At 44.4% G+C, this 14076-nt stretch overlaps 1 protein-coding gene and 1 pseudogene across 1 annotated transcript; both read left to right on the top strand.

The window, feature by feature from the left end:
- On the top strand, positions 1-13575 carry EIF2B5 (eukaryotic translation initiation factor 2B subunit epsilon). Its single transcript, XM_015081962.3, has 16 exons — positions 1-289; positions 1292-1416; positions 2262-2447; positions 2541-2718; positions 2806-2886; positions 3163-3240; positions 3522-3834; positions 5086-5231; positions 5829-5970; positions 6092-6193; positions 6392-6499; positions 6931-7021; positions 7330-7453; positions 7946-8071; positions 8485-8595; positions 8771-13575. Exons 1-16 carry the CDS (start codon positions 95-97, stop codon positions 8828-8830), a joined length of 2166 nt encoding a protein of 721 aa, XP_014937448.2. The 5' UTR covers positions 1-94; the 3' UTR covers positions 8831-13575.
- Positions 5589-5667, top strand: LOC113600054 (uncharacterized; annotated as a pseudogene).
- Positions 13576-14076: the final 501 nt, after the last annotated feature.

Genomic DNA, 14076 nt, shown 5'->3' with positions numbered 1-14076 from the left:
TTGGTCCTTCGCGTTTCGAGCGCTGGGTCCTTTTTGTCCCCTACTCCGAGCGGTGTCAGCTTCCGTGCGGAAGCGGTGGCCGTGAGGGAAGAAGATGGCGGCGACTGTGGTGGCGTCGCCTGGTGCGGTGGCTAGTCGGGCCAACAAGCGCAGCGGCCCTGGGCCGGGAAGCGGCAGCGGCGCGGGAGCCAAAGGGTCGGAGGAGGAACCGCCGCCGCCCCTACAAGCAGTTCTGGTGGCAGATAGCTTCAATCGCCGCTTCTTCCCCATCTCTAAGGACCAGCCTCGGGTGAGCACCGCGCGCGGAAGCAGCCAAAGGGCCCGAAGGTGGCCGGGCTACAGCAGGTTATCCTTTCGGCTGCGTAGTGGGGAGTGCTCTGGCAGATGGGCACTCATGCTGACCACCTCAGGTTTGAAAGGCTTGTATAGGGCTCAATGTAGAAGTAGTGCTTGTGAGAAGTCTTCACACGGGGATTCAATGCCCCAGGAGGAGGCTGTGCTGCCTTTAACCGTGCAATGGAAAAAGAGATCCTTAGGTGAATGGGAACAGCACTTCCTTTTGCCTGCAAAAAGGGGGGTCATATGCCTGAAAAAAGAGCAGACCAGTAACAGTCTGATCCCATAGTAAGAGCTGTCTTGAATCCCGGAGGGTGTCCTTTTTTTCTTTCCAGGTTTTAATGACAGACGGTGCCATCTGTCAAAAGGAAGACAGAACTGGTTTAGTGGACGGTTGCCAGCAGACCCCGTATTGTCTAGATACTGGGGAATTGGACTGAGCTAGTCTTAGGGATTGCAGGGTCACTCAGCAGTCCCTAGTTCAAAGACAGCTGCATTCGGATAAAAAAAAATCCTAACTTCCCACACCTCCCAAAAAGCCTAATGGCTGTTCATTTTGGACAAATGATTGGGATGGCCAGAAAGAGATCTGGAAGGAAATTTTATGGAGGAAAGGGCCTTATCACTGCTTATGTTTCTGGAGATAAGATTGATTTTTAGTATTATCCTTTGCCAGAGTGGCCTGTTGTCCTGTAGCAGCTGTGTGTCCGTTGCTAGGCAAGCAGATTCCATGCTTGCTGTTACATTCTCATCCTAGGTTCTCATGCTTAGAGCATGCCATGAACATCAAAGGTAGGGGCCTGATTTCTTTTAACTTTAGAAGATAAAGTAAAACGATAGCGTTTGGGAACACTGGTAGGGGAGTGAAAATTGTGGTTAAGTGGAGGAAAGAATAGTGCCCAGCGGACCTTTCTGGATTCAAAAATTAAGACTCTTTTCATCTCCTGCCCTCCAGGTCCTCTTGCCCCTGGCCAATGTGGCACTAATTGACTACACTCTGGAATTTCTGACCGCCACGGGTGTACAGGAAACCTTTGTTTTTTGTTGCTGGAAGGCTGCTCAAATCAAGGAACATTTACTGTAAGACTCTGCAACTTTTCTTTCCATATTTCACCATTTTTTCCAGTTTCCTTAGGATGGTTGTAACTAAGTAAGGAGAAATTGTGAGGGGAAAAAATGTGTCTGTTTGGATTCCATCATAAGGACTAAGGGCATTCTCTTCACCTATCAGGAGGTGAGCAGCTGAAGTTGTGACAAAGATTAAAGAATAACATTTGGATTTTTTCTAAATCTCATTTAGAAAGTTTGATCTTGTTGATTTTGCTTTTATTTAAAGGCTCCAATATGGAAGTCATGAGAGAAACATCTTTGTTTGGCCACTGAGCTTCTAAATATTGAGCTCTTCCTCATCTTTGTATTCACAGTGCCTAGCTTAGTACAAAGCACGTAGTAAATAAACACTTAACAAATGTTTGGTGAAATCTTCTTGAAAAAGAGTGAATCTTAGGATTTATGGAAGTTTAGGGCATAAAGACTAGGATATTAGCATGGTGTCCTTTAGACAGCTCCTAAATTTGGTTTGGACTTTGCAAGGAGAGAAGTGGCATGGAAAGTGTGTTCCCAGGATACTTTGTATACTCTTAAGTCTCAGCAGGATTTTGAATTCAGATCCATGTTTGGGGACAGGTGTCAGGGTATGGAACGGAAATAACTATGTTTCTCTAACCCATAAAACAAGACTGGTGACACAGGATGCTGAAACCATTCATTATAGTTCATAAATCTCTTTGAAGTAGAGGATGCTGGCAGGAACCCAGAAAAGCTGTAGAGAAGGTGTGTGAATGTTGAATGGGGGAGAAAAATAGGGAAGCTCTATGCAATCTTTATGCTTGATTTGCTCGTTCCCCTCATCCGCCTTCCTTTAGGAAATCCAAGTGGTGCCGCCCTACATCCCTCAACGTGGTTCGAATAATTACATCAGAATTATATCGATCACTGGGGGATGTTCTCCGTGATGTTGATGCCAAGGCCTTGGTGCGCTCTGACTTCCTTCTGGTGTATGGGGATGTCATCTCAAACATCAATATTACCAAAGCCCTGGAAGAACACAGGTCAGGACGGGAAGATGGTAAGGACAAAGGGTTTGGAACCAGCAGAGCCCAAAGACTGCTATTTTGCTGCTCTCTCCTTCCTATCCTTTATAGATTGAGGCGGAAGCTAGAAAAAAATGTATCTGTGATGACAATGATCTTCAAAGAGTCATCCCCTAGCCACCCAACTCGTTGCCATGAGGACAATGTGGTAGTGGCTGTGGATAGTGCCACAAACCGGGTTCTCCATTTCCAGAAGACCCAAGGTCTTCGACGGTTTTCTTTTCCTCTGGTATGTGGGTATCTGGGGTCCTTGAGATGGGAAAGTGACAGGCTTTAGCAGGAGACACGTTGAAGTGCTTGTAACTTCTCCCTACAGAGTTTGTTCCAGGGCAGTGGAGATGGTGTAGAGATTCGCTATGATTTACTGGACTGTCACATCAGCATCTGCTCTCCTCAGGTGAGCTTTTCAGGGCCAGAGCTGCATATCCAAAGAGTAAAACTCTGAGGTATGTTATTGCTCCTTTAGAAGGCCAGGGTATATTTCTTCTCCCTTTTTCTCTTATCAGTTCCACAGTAAACGGGTGCTTCATCTTGACCCCAGGATCCCATTGGGAGCCTTTTTGGGATTCTGGCCCTTGTCCAACTGTCATAGGGTCTGATAGGTCTCTAGAGGCTTATCTTTGCTTCCAGAGAATAGCACTTACCATGGTGCCACCCAACATCCCCCCCACAGGTGGCTCAACTCTTTACAGACAACTTTGACTACCAAACTCGAGATGACTTTGTGCGAGGCCTGTTAGTGAATGAGGAGGTAAGAAAAGGTTCCCATGCCTCTTTAGAAGAGGGCTGTGATTTTATCCCATGCTGATAATTTTTGGTCCTCTTTTGTGTTTTATTGAGCCTTAGGAGTAAGAAAAAGAACTAGGGGGTGGGGCAGGGGGAGAGGGAAACAATATACAAAGAAACATCTTGACCATTTGGCTAGGACATTGAAAGGCAGAGGGGAACTTAAAGTTAGAAAAGAATTGTACCTGGTTGTGTTCTTCCTCTCTTACTTACTTAGGTGACCGCCCTTTCCTTGTCCCCTTTCAGATCCTAGGGAACCAGATCCACATGCACGTGACAACTAGGGAATATGGCGCCCGGGTCTCCAACCTACACATGTATGCGGCTGTCTGTGCTGATGTCATCCGCCGATGGGTCTACCCACTCACGCCAGAGGCAAACTTCACTGACAGCACAACCCAGAACTGCACTCATTCCCGGCATAACATTTACCGAGGGCCTGAAGTCAGCCTAGGCCATGGCAGCGTCCTGGAGGAAAATGTGCTTCTGGGCTCTGGCACTGTCATTGGCAGCAATTGCTCTATTACCAACAGTGTCATTGGCCCTGGCTGCCACATTGGTGAGCACAGGTGGGGAAATCAAACTGGTCACCCTAGGAACAGGAACGTGGGGAGCCCCATGTCTTCAGAGAAAGAGAGGGATCGTTCCTGAGAAGGAGGAACTAGTGTGGCTACCTTAGTAAAGGACAGAATAGGGATGTGAAATTTGTGGCCTTTAATTTGTGGCCTGTGAGCCTCTTACTGGGTGACCCTTCACATTCCAGAGTACCTTATTCACATTCAGGACCAAGTGGATAATTAACATGCAATAATAACATCTGTTTGGTGCACTGCAGTTTTACAAAGGGGTTTTGCGTGCATCGTTTCATTTATCCTCACAAAAACCTTGTGAAGTGAGTATTATTTATTCTCAGTTTATAGCCAAGCAAACAGGCTCAAAGAGGTTTATCTCCCTCAGGGTTATAAGCTAATGAGAGGCAGTGCTAGGACTTGAATGTGAGTATTCTAAGTACAGCATTCTTTTTACTCTACCATTACTACCTGGTTGCTTCTTGGTAAGTCACTTTGGTTATAGGAATGTGTTGCTTTTAATGGAACTGGCCCTTTAAAAGAACAACAATAAAATTCGAATTCTAAAATGTACAAGAAGAGGAGCAGGCATCTGGCTGGCTTAGTCGACAGAGTACGGAACTCTTGATCTCGGGGTTGTGAGTTCAAGCCCTGCATTGGGTGTAGAGATTACTTAAAATCTTTTTTTTTTTTTTAATTTTTTTTATTATTATGTTTATTTATTTTGAGAGAGAGAGACACACACAGAATCCGAAGCAAGGCTCCAGGCTCTGAGCTGTCAGCACAGAGCCCGATGTGGGGCTCGAACCCATGAGTGGGAGATCATGACCTGACTCCAAGTCGGATGCTCAACCGACTGAGCCACCGAGGCGCCCCTTAAAATCTTTTTTAAAAATTGAAATGTACAAGAAGAGATGGAAAAATTGATTTCTACTTCTAGACGTGGATATGATTCTAACAAGGATCTTGAGTTCAAAGGGGTCCCCAGATATCTTGAAGGTTCTCAGGTACTTAAGTGCAGTATATAGTCTGTGATTGCTGCAAACCTAGTGGAGGATGGTCGTGGTAAACACTTCTGTTCTCAGGCTGGAGCTTAGAAGGGGAGAGGGTGTTTCTGGTGAATTGGGGATGCAGTATCAGAGCTGGGTGGGAGTTGTGCTGCTATCAGTCAGCCCTGTCCTCTAGGAATGGCCCTGGTGTGGAGCCCTGAGTGACCAGGAATGCTTCCTGTCCTGAGCCAGGTGATAACGTGGTGCTGGACCAGGCCTACCTGTGGCAGGGTGTCCGAGTGGCTGCTGGAGCACAGATCCATCAATCTCTGCTCTGTGACAATGCTGAAGTCAAGGAACAAGTTACACTGAAGCCACGCTGTGTCCTTACTTCCCAGGTAAGACCATCTCCATACTGCACACAAGCCCCAAACTGGTTGGTGGTCATGTTGAGCCAGAGGGGCCTTACGTCCACCCATGTTCCAGCCTGAATTGAGAGTCCCAATCCAGTGGATTCTTTTTTTTTTCTTTTGAAAGAGAGCATGTGTGCTTGCACACACACAAGTAGGGGACGGACAGAGAGAGAGGGAGAGAGAATCCCAAGCAGGCTCCACACTGTCAGCGTAGAGCTGGATGCAGGACTCGATCCCATGTGAGATCATGACCCAAGCTGAAATCAAGAGTTGGAGGCTTAACTGACTGAACCACCAGGCAGCCCCCCTTGTTTTTAATGCTTATTTATTTATTCTGAGAGAAGCTTTGTGCAGTGGCAGTATCGTAGCCAATGAGGTTTATCCGAGGCACGATTATTGCTAATTGAAAACTATTCTGAGAGAGAGCGCGAGCACACGGGGCAGAGATGGGGAGAGAATGCAAATCCAGTGGATTCATTTATCTTCTACTTAGCTTAGTAAAAATAGTTGCTCATTGTCAGGATGTACCTTTTCCCAACACACTGATGGATCTGTGCCACCTACTCTTTTTTGGTCCCCTAGGTGGTAGTGGGCCCAGACATCACGCTGCCTGAGGGCTCGGTGATCTCTTTGCACCCTCCAGATGCAGAGGAAGATGAGGATGATGGCCAGTTCAGTGACGATTCTGGGCCTAACCAAGAAAAGGAGAAAGTGAAGCTGAAAGGTGTGAGGCTTAGCAGGTGTGGGGCATCTGTGTGTCTCTTTGCCCTATGGGAAAACCAGTATTTCCTCCTAGAGTGATTGTGTTTCTCATGTGCCTTCACTAAAGATCAATGCTTTTCCAGGTTACAATCCAGCAGAAGTCGGAGTTGCTGGCCAGGGCTACCTCTGGAAAGCTGCAGACATGAATGTGGAAGAGGAAGAAGAACTAAGGCAGAATCTATGGGGTGAGCTAGGCCTTATTCCTGTCACCCCCCCCCCCACACACACACACACACTCCTAAGTCGGAATATTTTGAAAGAGAGTGAATACTTCAGAATCAGACCACTTGTTTATTACTTTATTCACTCAGACAGGGTAGATAGATTACTCTGTGTCAGTGGCTCTTTCCTTTTCTTGTTTCTCACCCTTAATGGGTTCTCAGGACTCACAATCAATGTGGAAGAAGAGAGTGAAACTGAGAGTGAGCAGAGTATGGATGCTGAGGAGCTAGACAGCCGAACGGGCTCCCCACAGATGGATGACTTCAAAGGTGAGTGGCCAGGGGAGCGGTGTCCTGGGACAAACGAGGAAAACTTCCAGTTCATTCTTCGTCTGGATCGACTAGCCAGAGACTTGTGTTTCTCCCAGAAGAGGTTTGGTATAAAATCAGTCCCATAGCGTACTGGGGTGGGCTCAGTCGGTTAAGCATCCAACTCTTAATTTCGTCTCAGATCATGATCTCACAGTTTATGAGTTCAAGCCCCACGTTGGGCACTGTGCTAACAGTGCAGAGCCTGCTTGGGATTCTCTCTCTCCCTCTCTCTCTGTCCCTCCCCCGCTCATGCTCTCTCGCTCTCTCTCTCTCTCTCTCTCTCTCAAAATAAATAAATATTTAAAATAAATAAATGATAAGGTCAGGAGTAGAGAACTTAAAGCATTCTGGAGTGATGTTGGCTCATGAACTTTTTCGTTTGATTTTAGTATTCCAGAATGAAGTCCTGGGAACACTACAGCGGGGCAAGGAGGAGAACATTTCTTGTGACAATCTAGTCCTAGAGATCAACTCTCTCAAGTAAGAGCAGCCCTTCCCTCTGCTCCTGTCTGCTGGGTAATCCCAGGCAGGTAGAGGTTCTCTCCTGTTTCTTTCCCAGATAGGAACTGATTCCCTCAACGTCCCAAGTGAGCAAGGCCAGTAGAGAATTAGGATGATTCAAGGAGAATGTTAGGTTCTGGCCTCAGCATAGACTTCCCTCTTCCAAAGTCTTCCCCTTGCATGTTGTTCCATCTGACTTCTCCCCCAGTGTCCTGTCAAAGTCATGGTCCTACAAGCAAGCTGAAAGGGCCAGTGAAGGCCCTGGTGTCACCCCAGTCTTCCCACAGATACGCCTACAACATAAGTCTAAAGGAGGTGATGCAAGTATTGAGCCACGTGGTCCTGGAGTTCCCCTTCCAACAGATGGATTCCCTGCTGGACCCAAACCGTTACTGCGCCCTGCTGCTTCCCGTGAGTAAAGATGGGCTGGAGACAAGAGATTGGGTGGTGGCAGATCATCGTTCTTGCTGTGTTTCACTTTAAAGGAAATAGGGAGTAGAAGGTCTTACTGTGGGATATGTGTTACTTGTGGTTCCTTTCTCCTTGCCTCTGGGTATAGATTGGGTATAAGAGCAGCCCAAAGATATATCCAGAATAGTCCTAGACTTTTATACTCTCTGACTGAAATGATTTAGCACAGAATGAGATCAACCTTTAGGCTGGCAATAGGTATGTTGAGGCAGCCTGTAGCATCTGACCCCCTTTTACCTTCTCTGGGAAATCTTTTCTTTTTCACCAGCAACTCCCAAGTCCCTCTGACATGATTCCTCAGGCCTGTATCATCTCCCGCTTGTTTTCCCATATCCTGATAGTCGTCTGTTATCGATATTGACTTTCTTTGCTATCTAGATGTAGGTGCATGCTCAGGAATATATTGCAGTTCCCTTCTCCTTTCTTCCATAGCTTCTCAAAGCCTGGAGTCCTGTTTTTAGGAACTACATAAAGCGTGCAGCTGATCATTTGGAAGCATTGGCAGCCATTGAGGACTTCTTCCTGGAGCATGAAGCTCTTAGTACTTCCCTGGCCAAGGTGAATACCTCAAGCCCCCTAGTCCTGCATTTGCTTTGAAACAGACCTTGGCTGCCTTCATGGAAACACAAAACAGGCTGACATGAATCCAGTATGGGGTTTGATTAATAGCACCATCTACCCCTATTATCATGCTGTTTGCTAGGATGTACAGCTTGGAGCCAGGCTAGTAAGGCAACCATTTGGTAATTATCCCAGGAACCAAACAAAAGTTCCAGAAGTTAAACCTATCCCAGTAGCAGAGTGAACAGCTCATTCTTGTCTATTTTTAAAGCAACTGCTTGGTGTTTAAAAGGAAGCTGATAGTTTGGTGGAAAGAGGTGCTAAGATCTCGCTTCCTCTTTCTCTGTTATCTATTATATCTTGCTGGATTCTTTGAGGTCCCTGAGATCTCCTCTGCTGGCCTTCTGCAGGTGCTGATGGCTTTCTACCAGCTAGAGATCCTGGCTGAGGAAACAATCCTGAGCTGGTTCAGCCAAAGGGATATGACTGATAAGGGGCAGCAATTGCGCAAGAACCAACAGGTGAGTCAGGCTGCCCTCCTGTGACCACAATGGTTGTCTGGTCCCTGGCTCTTGGTCATAGATTCCAGAGTGGTTGGTCCCTGGGACTCTGGCTGCTCAAGCTGTTTATCTGCTAAGGAGAACAGAAGGGTTATATTCCCCTTCCTCAATAGCTTTCCACTCTGCTTCCTTACAGCTGCAGAGGTTCATCCAGTGGCTAAAAGAGGCAGAAGAGGAATCATCTGAAGATGACTGAAGTCACACCGCCTGCTCCTACGGGTGTGTTGATAGCCCTCCCGGCTTCTGGACCAGAGCAAATGAGAGGCTAGTTGCAGAAGGATGAGTGATCACCATCCAAGCTGAGACTTAAAGGAGCAGAGGCTGGAACTACAGTATTCTTCCCACCGCCAGTAACCATGTGCCTCCCATCCTGACTGGGGAGTTGGGAAAAGGGAAGTTGGGCTGGAACAAAGCTCTGCCTAAAGAGGAGCAAGGCAAGCCCTGCAGTTAGAGGAAGCCCAGAGGAATAGTTTTGTGCTCTGGCTTTCCCTCAGGGAACAGCAGAGAGCAACTGGCCCTTTCTGCTGCTTGTATTTGTTAATATTAAAAAAAAAAAGAGAGAGAGGGGGATGTATTTGGTTTCTCTCCAACTCTGACTGATCAGCTCTTAAAATAGGTGACCAAAGAGTTCTGAACCTGGCAGCTTTTCCTTAACACCTGGGAGAGAGGGAGAGGAAGGGTGTTACTGCCACTAGGTGGTACTGTGGTGCCTTGCTAATTGACCATTGCCTTGGCTCAAGGGCAGTGAAAGGCCTAGATTCTTTTCCAGCCTCTGTGGACCAATTTGTGGTCCTGGAATAGTATTCCTGAGCCTATTTCCATAGAGAGTCCTAATGCAAACACTTTCCTGCCAGAGGGTGATGATCCAAACATATGTAAAGTCCATTGACCAACTGCCATGCTTTGTGCAATAGATCCAGTACAATTATCAGGGAAACTGGGATATTCAGCATCTTAAAGATAAGGAAGTTTGCTTAAGGTCTCAAGACTCTTGAGGAGCAAAGCTAAGGGCTTGAATCTCATAATCTAGAATTCTTTATGTTTCAGCATATTCAGTGTCTCAGTGAAGGGAAATTGCCTCCAGAGGCAAATATAACCCCAAGCCAGCAATGAGTATCCTAAGAACAGAGAAAGATCCTATGAAATGGTTTACTGTATGGTAAGCATTTTGCTAAATACTTTTCATGTGTTTAAACTTCATAGTAGACAATAGGTCATATCCCCATTTTCAGATGAAGAACCTAAATTTCAGAGAGGTCCCATAACTGGTCATTGATAAAGCTGGAGTTTGCCATTTTGCTCCTTTGTCCCCTTTAACTTCGACTATGAGACATGCTCTTCTGTCTCATCTTTTTAAGCTCTTTTTTGCTGTCCTAAAACCTTTACCCTATTGACACTTAAACTGTGGCAAATGTTACTGGTAACCAGTGATCCTCCTGGACATCACAGAAAATGGTTGCCATTATTCATTTTAGTTGGGTAAAAAGGAGTAAGCTGCGGAAAAGAATACTGAATTGTATTCAAGGGTGTGAATGGGCAGTACCGAGTATCTCTAAAGAGTAAAAAAACAGGATTTTGCTTAATTTACTTTTCTTGTTCAGTAAATCTCAGTTTCTGCTTTTTCATATGTAGGAACTAGTGCCTAGAGAGCATATGAAGGTTATGGCATGGACTACTAGGAGCTGTTAAATACAAATAACTTTAGGGCATCTCTGATTTGTACCTAATGGGTAGCAGAGATTAGAGGTGGCCTATAGAACTTTTTAGAAGGAAGAGATTCCTTCCAGAAGAGTAATTAGGGAAGGATTAGAGGATTGTGACACTTGAGTGGCCTAAAAGTAGGAAAGGGTAGAAGGGGATATTAAAAACAAAGCAAAGGATTTCCATTTAAATGTGGTATACTAAACACATGGGGTTTTGTTTTGTTTTGTTTTTTGTTTTACTTTTTCAAAAACCCCATTCAAATGCCAGTAATGAAATTCTTCAAAAAAGGCACATGACTCAATAAGGAAAACCAGAGGTGATCGCAATGAATAAGAGACATTAACATTTTGGAAAATGAAAAATAAATCAAAGAGTGAAAGTTGATTTAACAGAGCAGAATGAGATGGGTTCTCTCTGCTGAGGTGGTTATTAACAAGAAACAAACCCAATGTGCCCTTTTGAACCCAGAAGAGGTTCAGCAAAGGGGATAAGGATTGGGGCTGAGAATGGGGTGGGTGCAGGAGAATCAAAGATCTGTATAAGAAAAGGCCCCCCAGGTTTCTACCTCCTCTGATTTAGCCAGGTAATTACCCCAACTGTCCTGCAAGAAATGGGAGGATTTAGTCTGAAGAAATGGAGAGGAAATTATAAAAGAAATATTTATGAAGTTTTCTTAAACCCAAAAGGCAGGACTTTTCAGACTAACAGCTCATGAGTGCCCAGTAGAATGAATGAAATAGCCCCATGAAATTTCAGAACTTTAAGGAAAAGATATTAGAGCCTCTGGACTCAAGAGCAGACATGGGGATGGGGGTGAGGGGCTAGATTGGAAATGAGGGATTAAGTGAAAGTGTTATGAATGGTAGGGCTCTGAATATCAGCACACACCAGGCAAAAACAAGCTGAATAAGTGCAGGAGAAAAAAAGCCTTTCAATACTTACACTTTTTGTTTTCTCAAAACCAAAAACCATCTTTACCCTATTTGATCATCGTACAGTGAATCCTGTTAGTTAAAAAGCCTGTATCTCAACAGAGCTTCCAATCAACTTTTTAGTATTTCACTCTTAAATGTGAATAGACTGCCAATGGTTATCAAACATTTGAGGAAACTTTGAACATGAAAGGCAGAGACCAAAACAAAATTGAAACCAAGGAAACCATGACAAAGTAGGGAGTTATTTGAAAACCTCAGGGAGGGGGGAGAGCTATAATTATTCTCAAAAAATATTGTGTCTGAAGAAAGTACTATGAAAAGGGAGAACTAGGTAACAAAATTTTTTTTCAAACAAGTTTTTAGAAATTAAGTAAATTGTTTCCTACTGAGAATTGGAGGACTAGAGAACTGAATAGGATGGAGATGTCATCCATCCTTATGTAGTTGAATTTTGAGTTGTGACATTTTACCTATCCAATTGGATAGGGGAAAGGTTGGAAATAATGTTAAGAAAATCTTGCAAAAAGATGCAGTCATTCAAAAATAAAAGGGAATGGTTGATAAAGGAAGAATCCAGAAGGTTCAACATCTAACAAGTTGTAAAAAGTATGGGGAAAATAGTAGTGATGTTACTAAGTAAGGAAATATTGTTGAATTTCTTGATGGAAAGGACTCACTAAGTGCCTAGCACAGTGAATAAGCACCAAGATATATCACCATGAAATTTCAGAACCTCAGGAATAAAGGGAACTTCTAAAAACTTACAGAAAGAGTAAAAACAAGTCATGTGCAAAGCCTTAGGGAAAAATAGAGATCTAACTGCTTAATAGCAACACTGGAAGCTGGAAGACAATGTAGTGATACCTTCAAAATTCTGAAGGAAAATTACTTTCAACTCAATCAGTTTTCAGATTTGCAAGTTCTCAAAAGGGGTTTTATTTCCCATACTCTCAAAGTAAGCCACCAAAGGGTGTGCTTCACCCAAAGCAAAGGAGTAAAAACTATCCAGGAAATGGGGATCCAACACAGAGGAGAGGTAATTCAGAACATGACGCAGAGAAGTCCCAGGGTGAGAGCTGTGCATAGGCTGAGACAGCCAACAGTGCTTACCAGAGCAAGAGAGTGGAAGGTTCCAAGGGAGAAAATGGTTGGATAATCTAATATATTTGACTATGTAAACAATATGTATTGAGAAACTTAGATTATGTAGTAAAACTTAATGGTAGATATATAAAAAAGCAAATGAAAAAGGAAGGCTATGATTAATGCCAGCAGAAACAAAAAGTTGTGAAGGAAGCATTTACTCAGTGAAAATGTCAATACTAAAATCTATACTGATTTAACCAAAAAGGATAATTTTACTATTTTAAGAGGCTAGGGGGAAGGTGGAAGAAAAATCCATCAATGAAAATTGGAAGTAATATGCAATATCTAGAATGTATAGATCAAGAAATAGTATAAACTTTAAAAGTATACTGGGGTAGGGAGGAAAATGGGACAGAGAAATGCTGTTAAGAGCTTAACATGCACATATATTCAATTTTAAAAAAAGGGTATGAAGTGAAAATGCACAAGATATGTGCAGGTACTAGCAATTAGGTTGATTTGCTGAAGTAAAAAATATAGCCAGCATATTATGAAACAAAAAGCTGTAGAGGTTGGCAGTTTAGATTATGGAGAGTTTTGAATACAGTGCTAAGAATATTTGGAAGGCACTGGGGAAATGTCGAGAGGTTCCTGAGCAGAAGAGTTGTGTGGAAGAGGTACTTACTCTGAAAATGCTAATTAGACAAGGATACAAAATGGAGTGGGAAGAGCCCACACTTGTTACTGTGGCCTTAAAAGACCTATGTGGTCTAGTCCCAGCCTATGTTTCCAGCCTCATCTACCACTATCACTAAAGTCACAATGGCCTCCTTGTTCCTCAAATTGGGAGAGAGTTATTTGTGCCTTGAGTCTTTATATTTGGCCATGCCCTCTGCTTGGAATGCTTTCCCCCCAACACCAGACCCTCTTATAGCTGCTGCTGCTTCCATTCTGTCTTAGCTCAAAGGGAAGAGGCCTTCCCTAACCACCCATAATTCTCTTCTCCCTTTTACTATCATATTGCTCCATTTTATCTTTTTCATAGCATTTGTCACTCTGAAGTTATTTATTACAAGCTTGTGTGCTTCTTTTCAGATCAGTGAAAGTCCTGAGAGTAGTCTTACCTGTCTTGTTTTGCTTTACCCCCTACAGTATGCCTTGCACCTAAATGGACACTTTATTGAATGAATTAAAAACTAAGGGGTGAGAAAATCTATTAGGGACCGATTACACCTAGTTCTGGTTTCTTACTGTCCCAGTCATGCACTCATTTTCATTCTTGCACTCGTTTTGCATCAATCCATTTATTAAGCCACTGCTTTGCACCTAGGTATTGTATTGAAGTTATAAGAAGAAATCAGAACTCGATCCCATTCTGTCCTCAAGGAACTGTTTGACAGACTCAGTGACAGCAGCTATGCTTTTCAAAAGACCCTAAAGGGCCATGTGGAGGTCACTTTCCTCCATTGATACCTGGTCAGAATCACACACACACACACACACACACACACACACACACACACACCCCAACTCTGGGGACCAAAGTGACCCCTGTGTTACACCCGTCCCAGGCTGCTGAGGAACAGCCGATAGATCCCCCCTGGGTCCAGAGCCGGGGCCTTGGAGAGTCCGGGAACGTAGCCACCCTGGTGAGATCTACCCTTCCTTTCTGGGGGCCTAGGCGACTGCCGCCAATCTCCCCGCGGGCCTGGGACCT

The sequence above is a fragment of the Acinonyx jubatus genome, chromosome C2 (assembly GCF_027475565.1).
Source record: "Acinonyx jubatus isolate Ajub_Pintada_27869175 chromosome C2, VMU_Ajub_asm_v1.0, whole genome shotgun sequence".
NCBI lineage: Eukaryota > Metazoa > Chordata > Mammalia > Carnivora > Felidae > Acinonyx > Acinonyx jubatus.
This window is presented reverse-complemented; position numbering and strand designations above follow the sequence as displayed.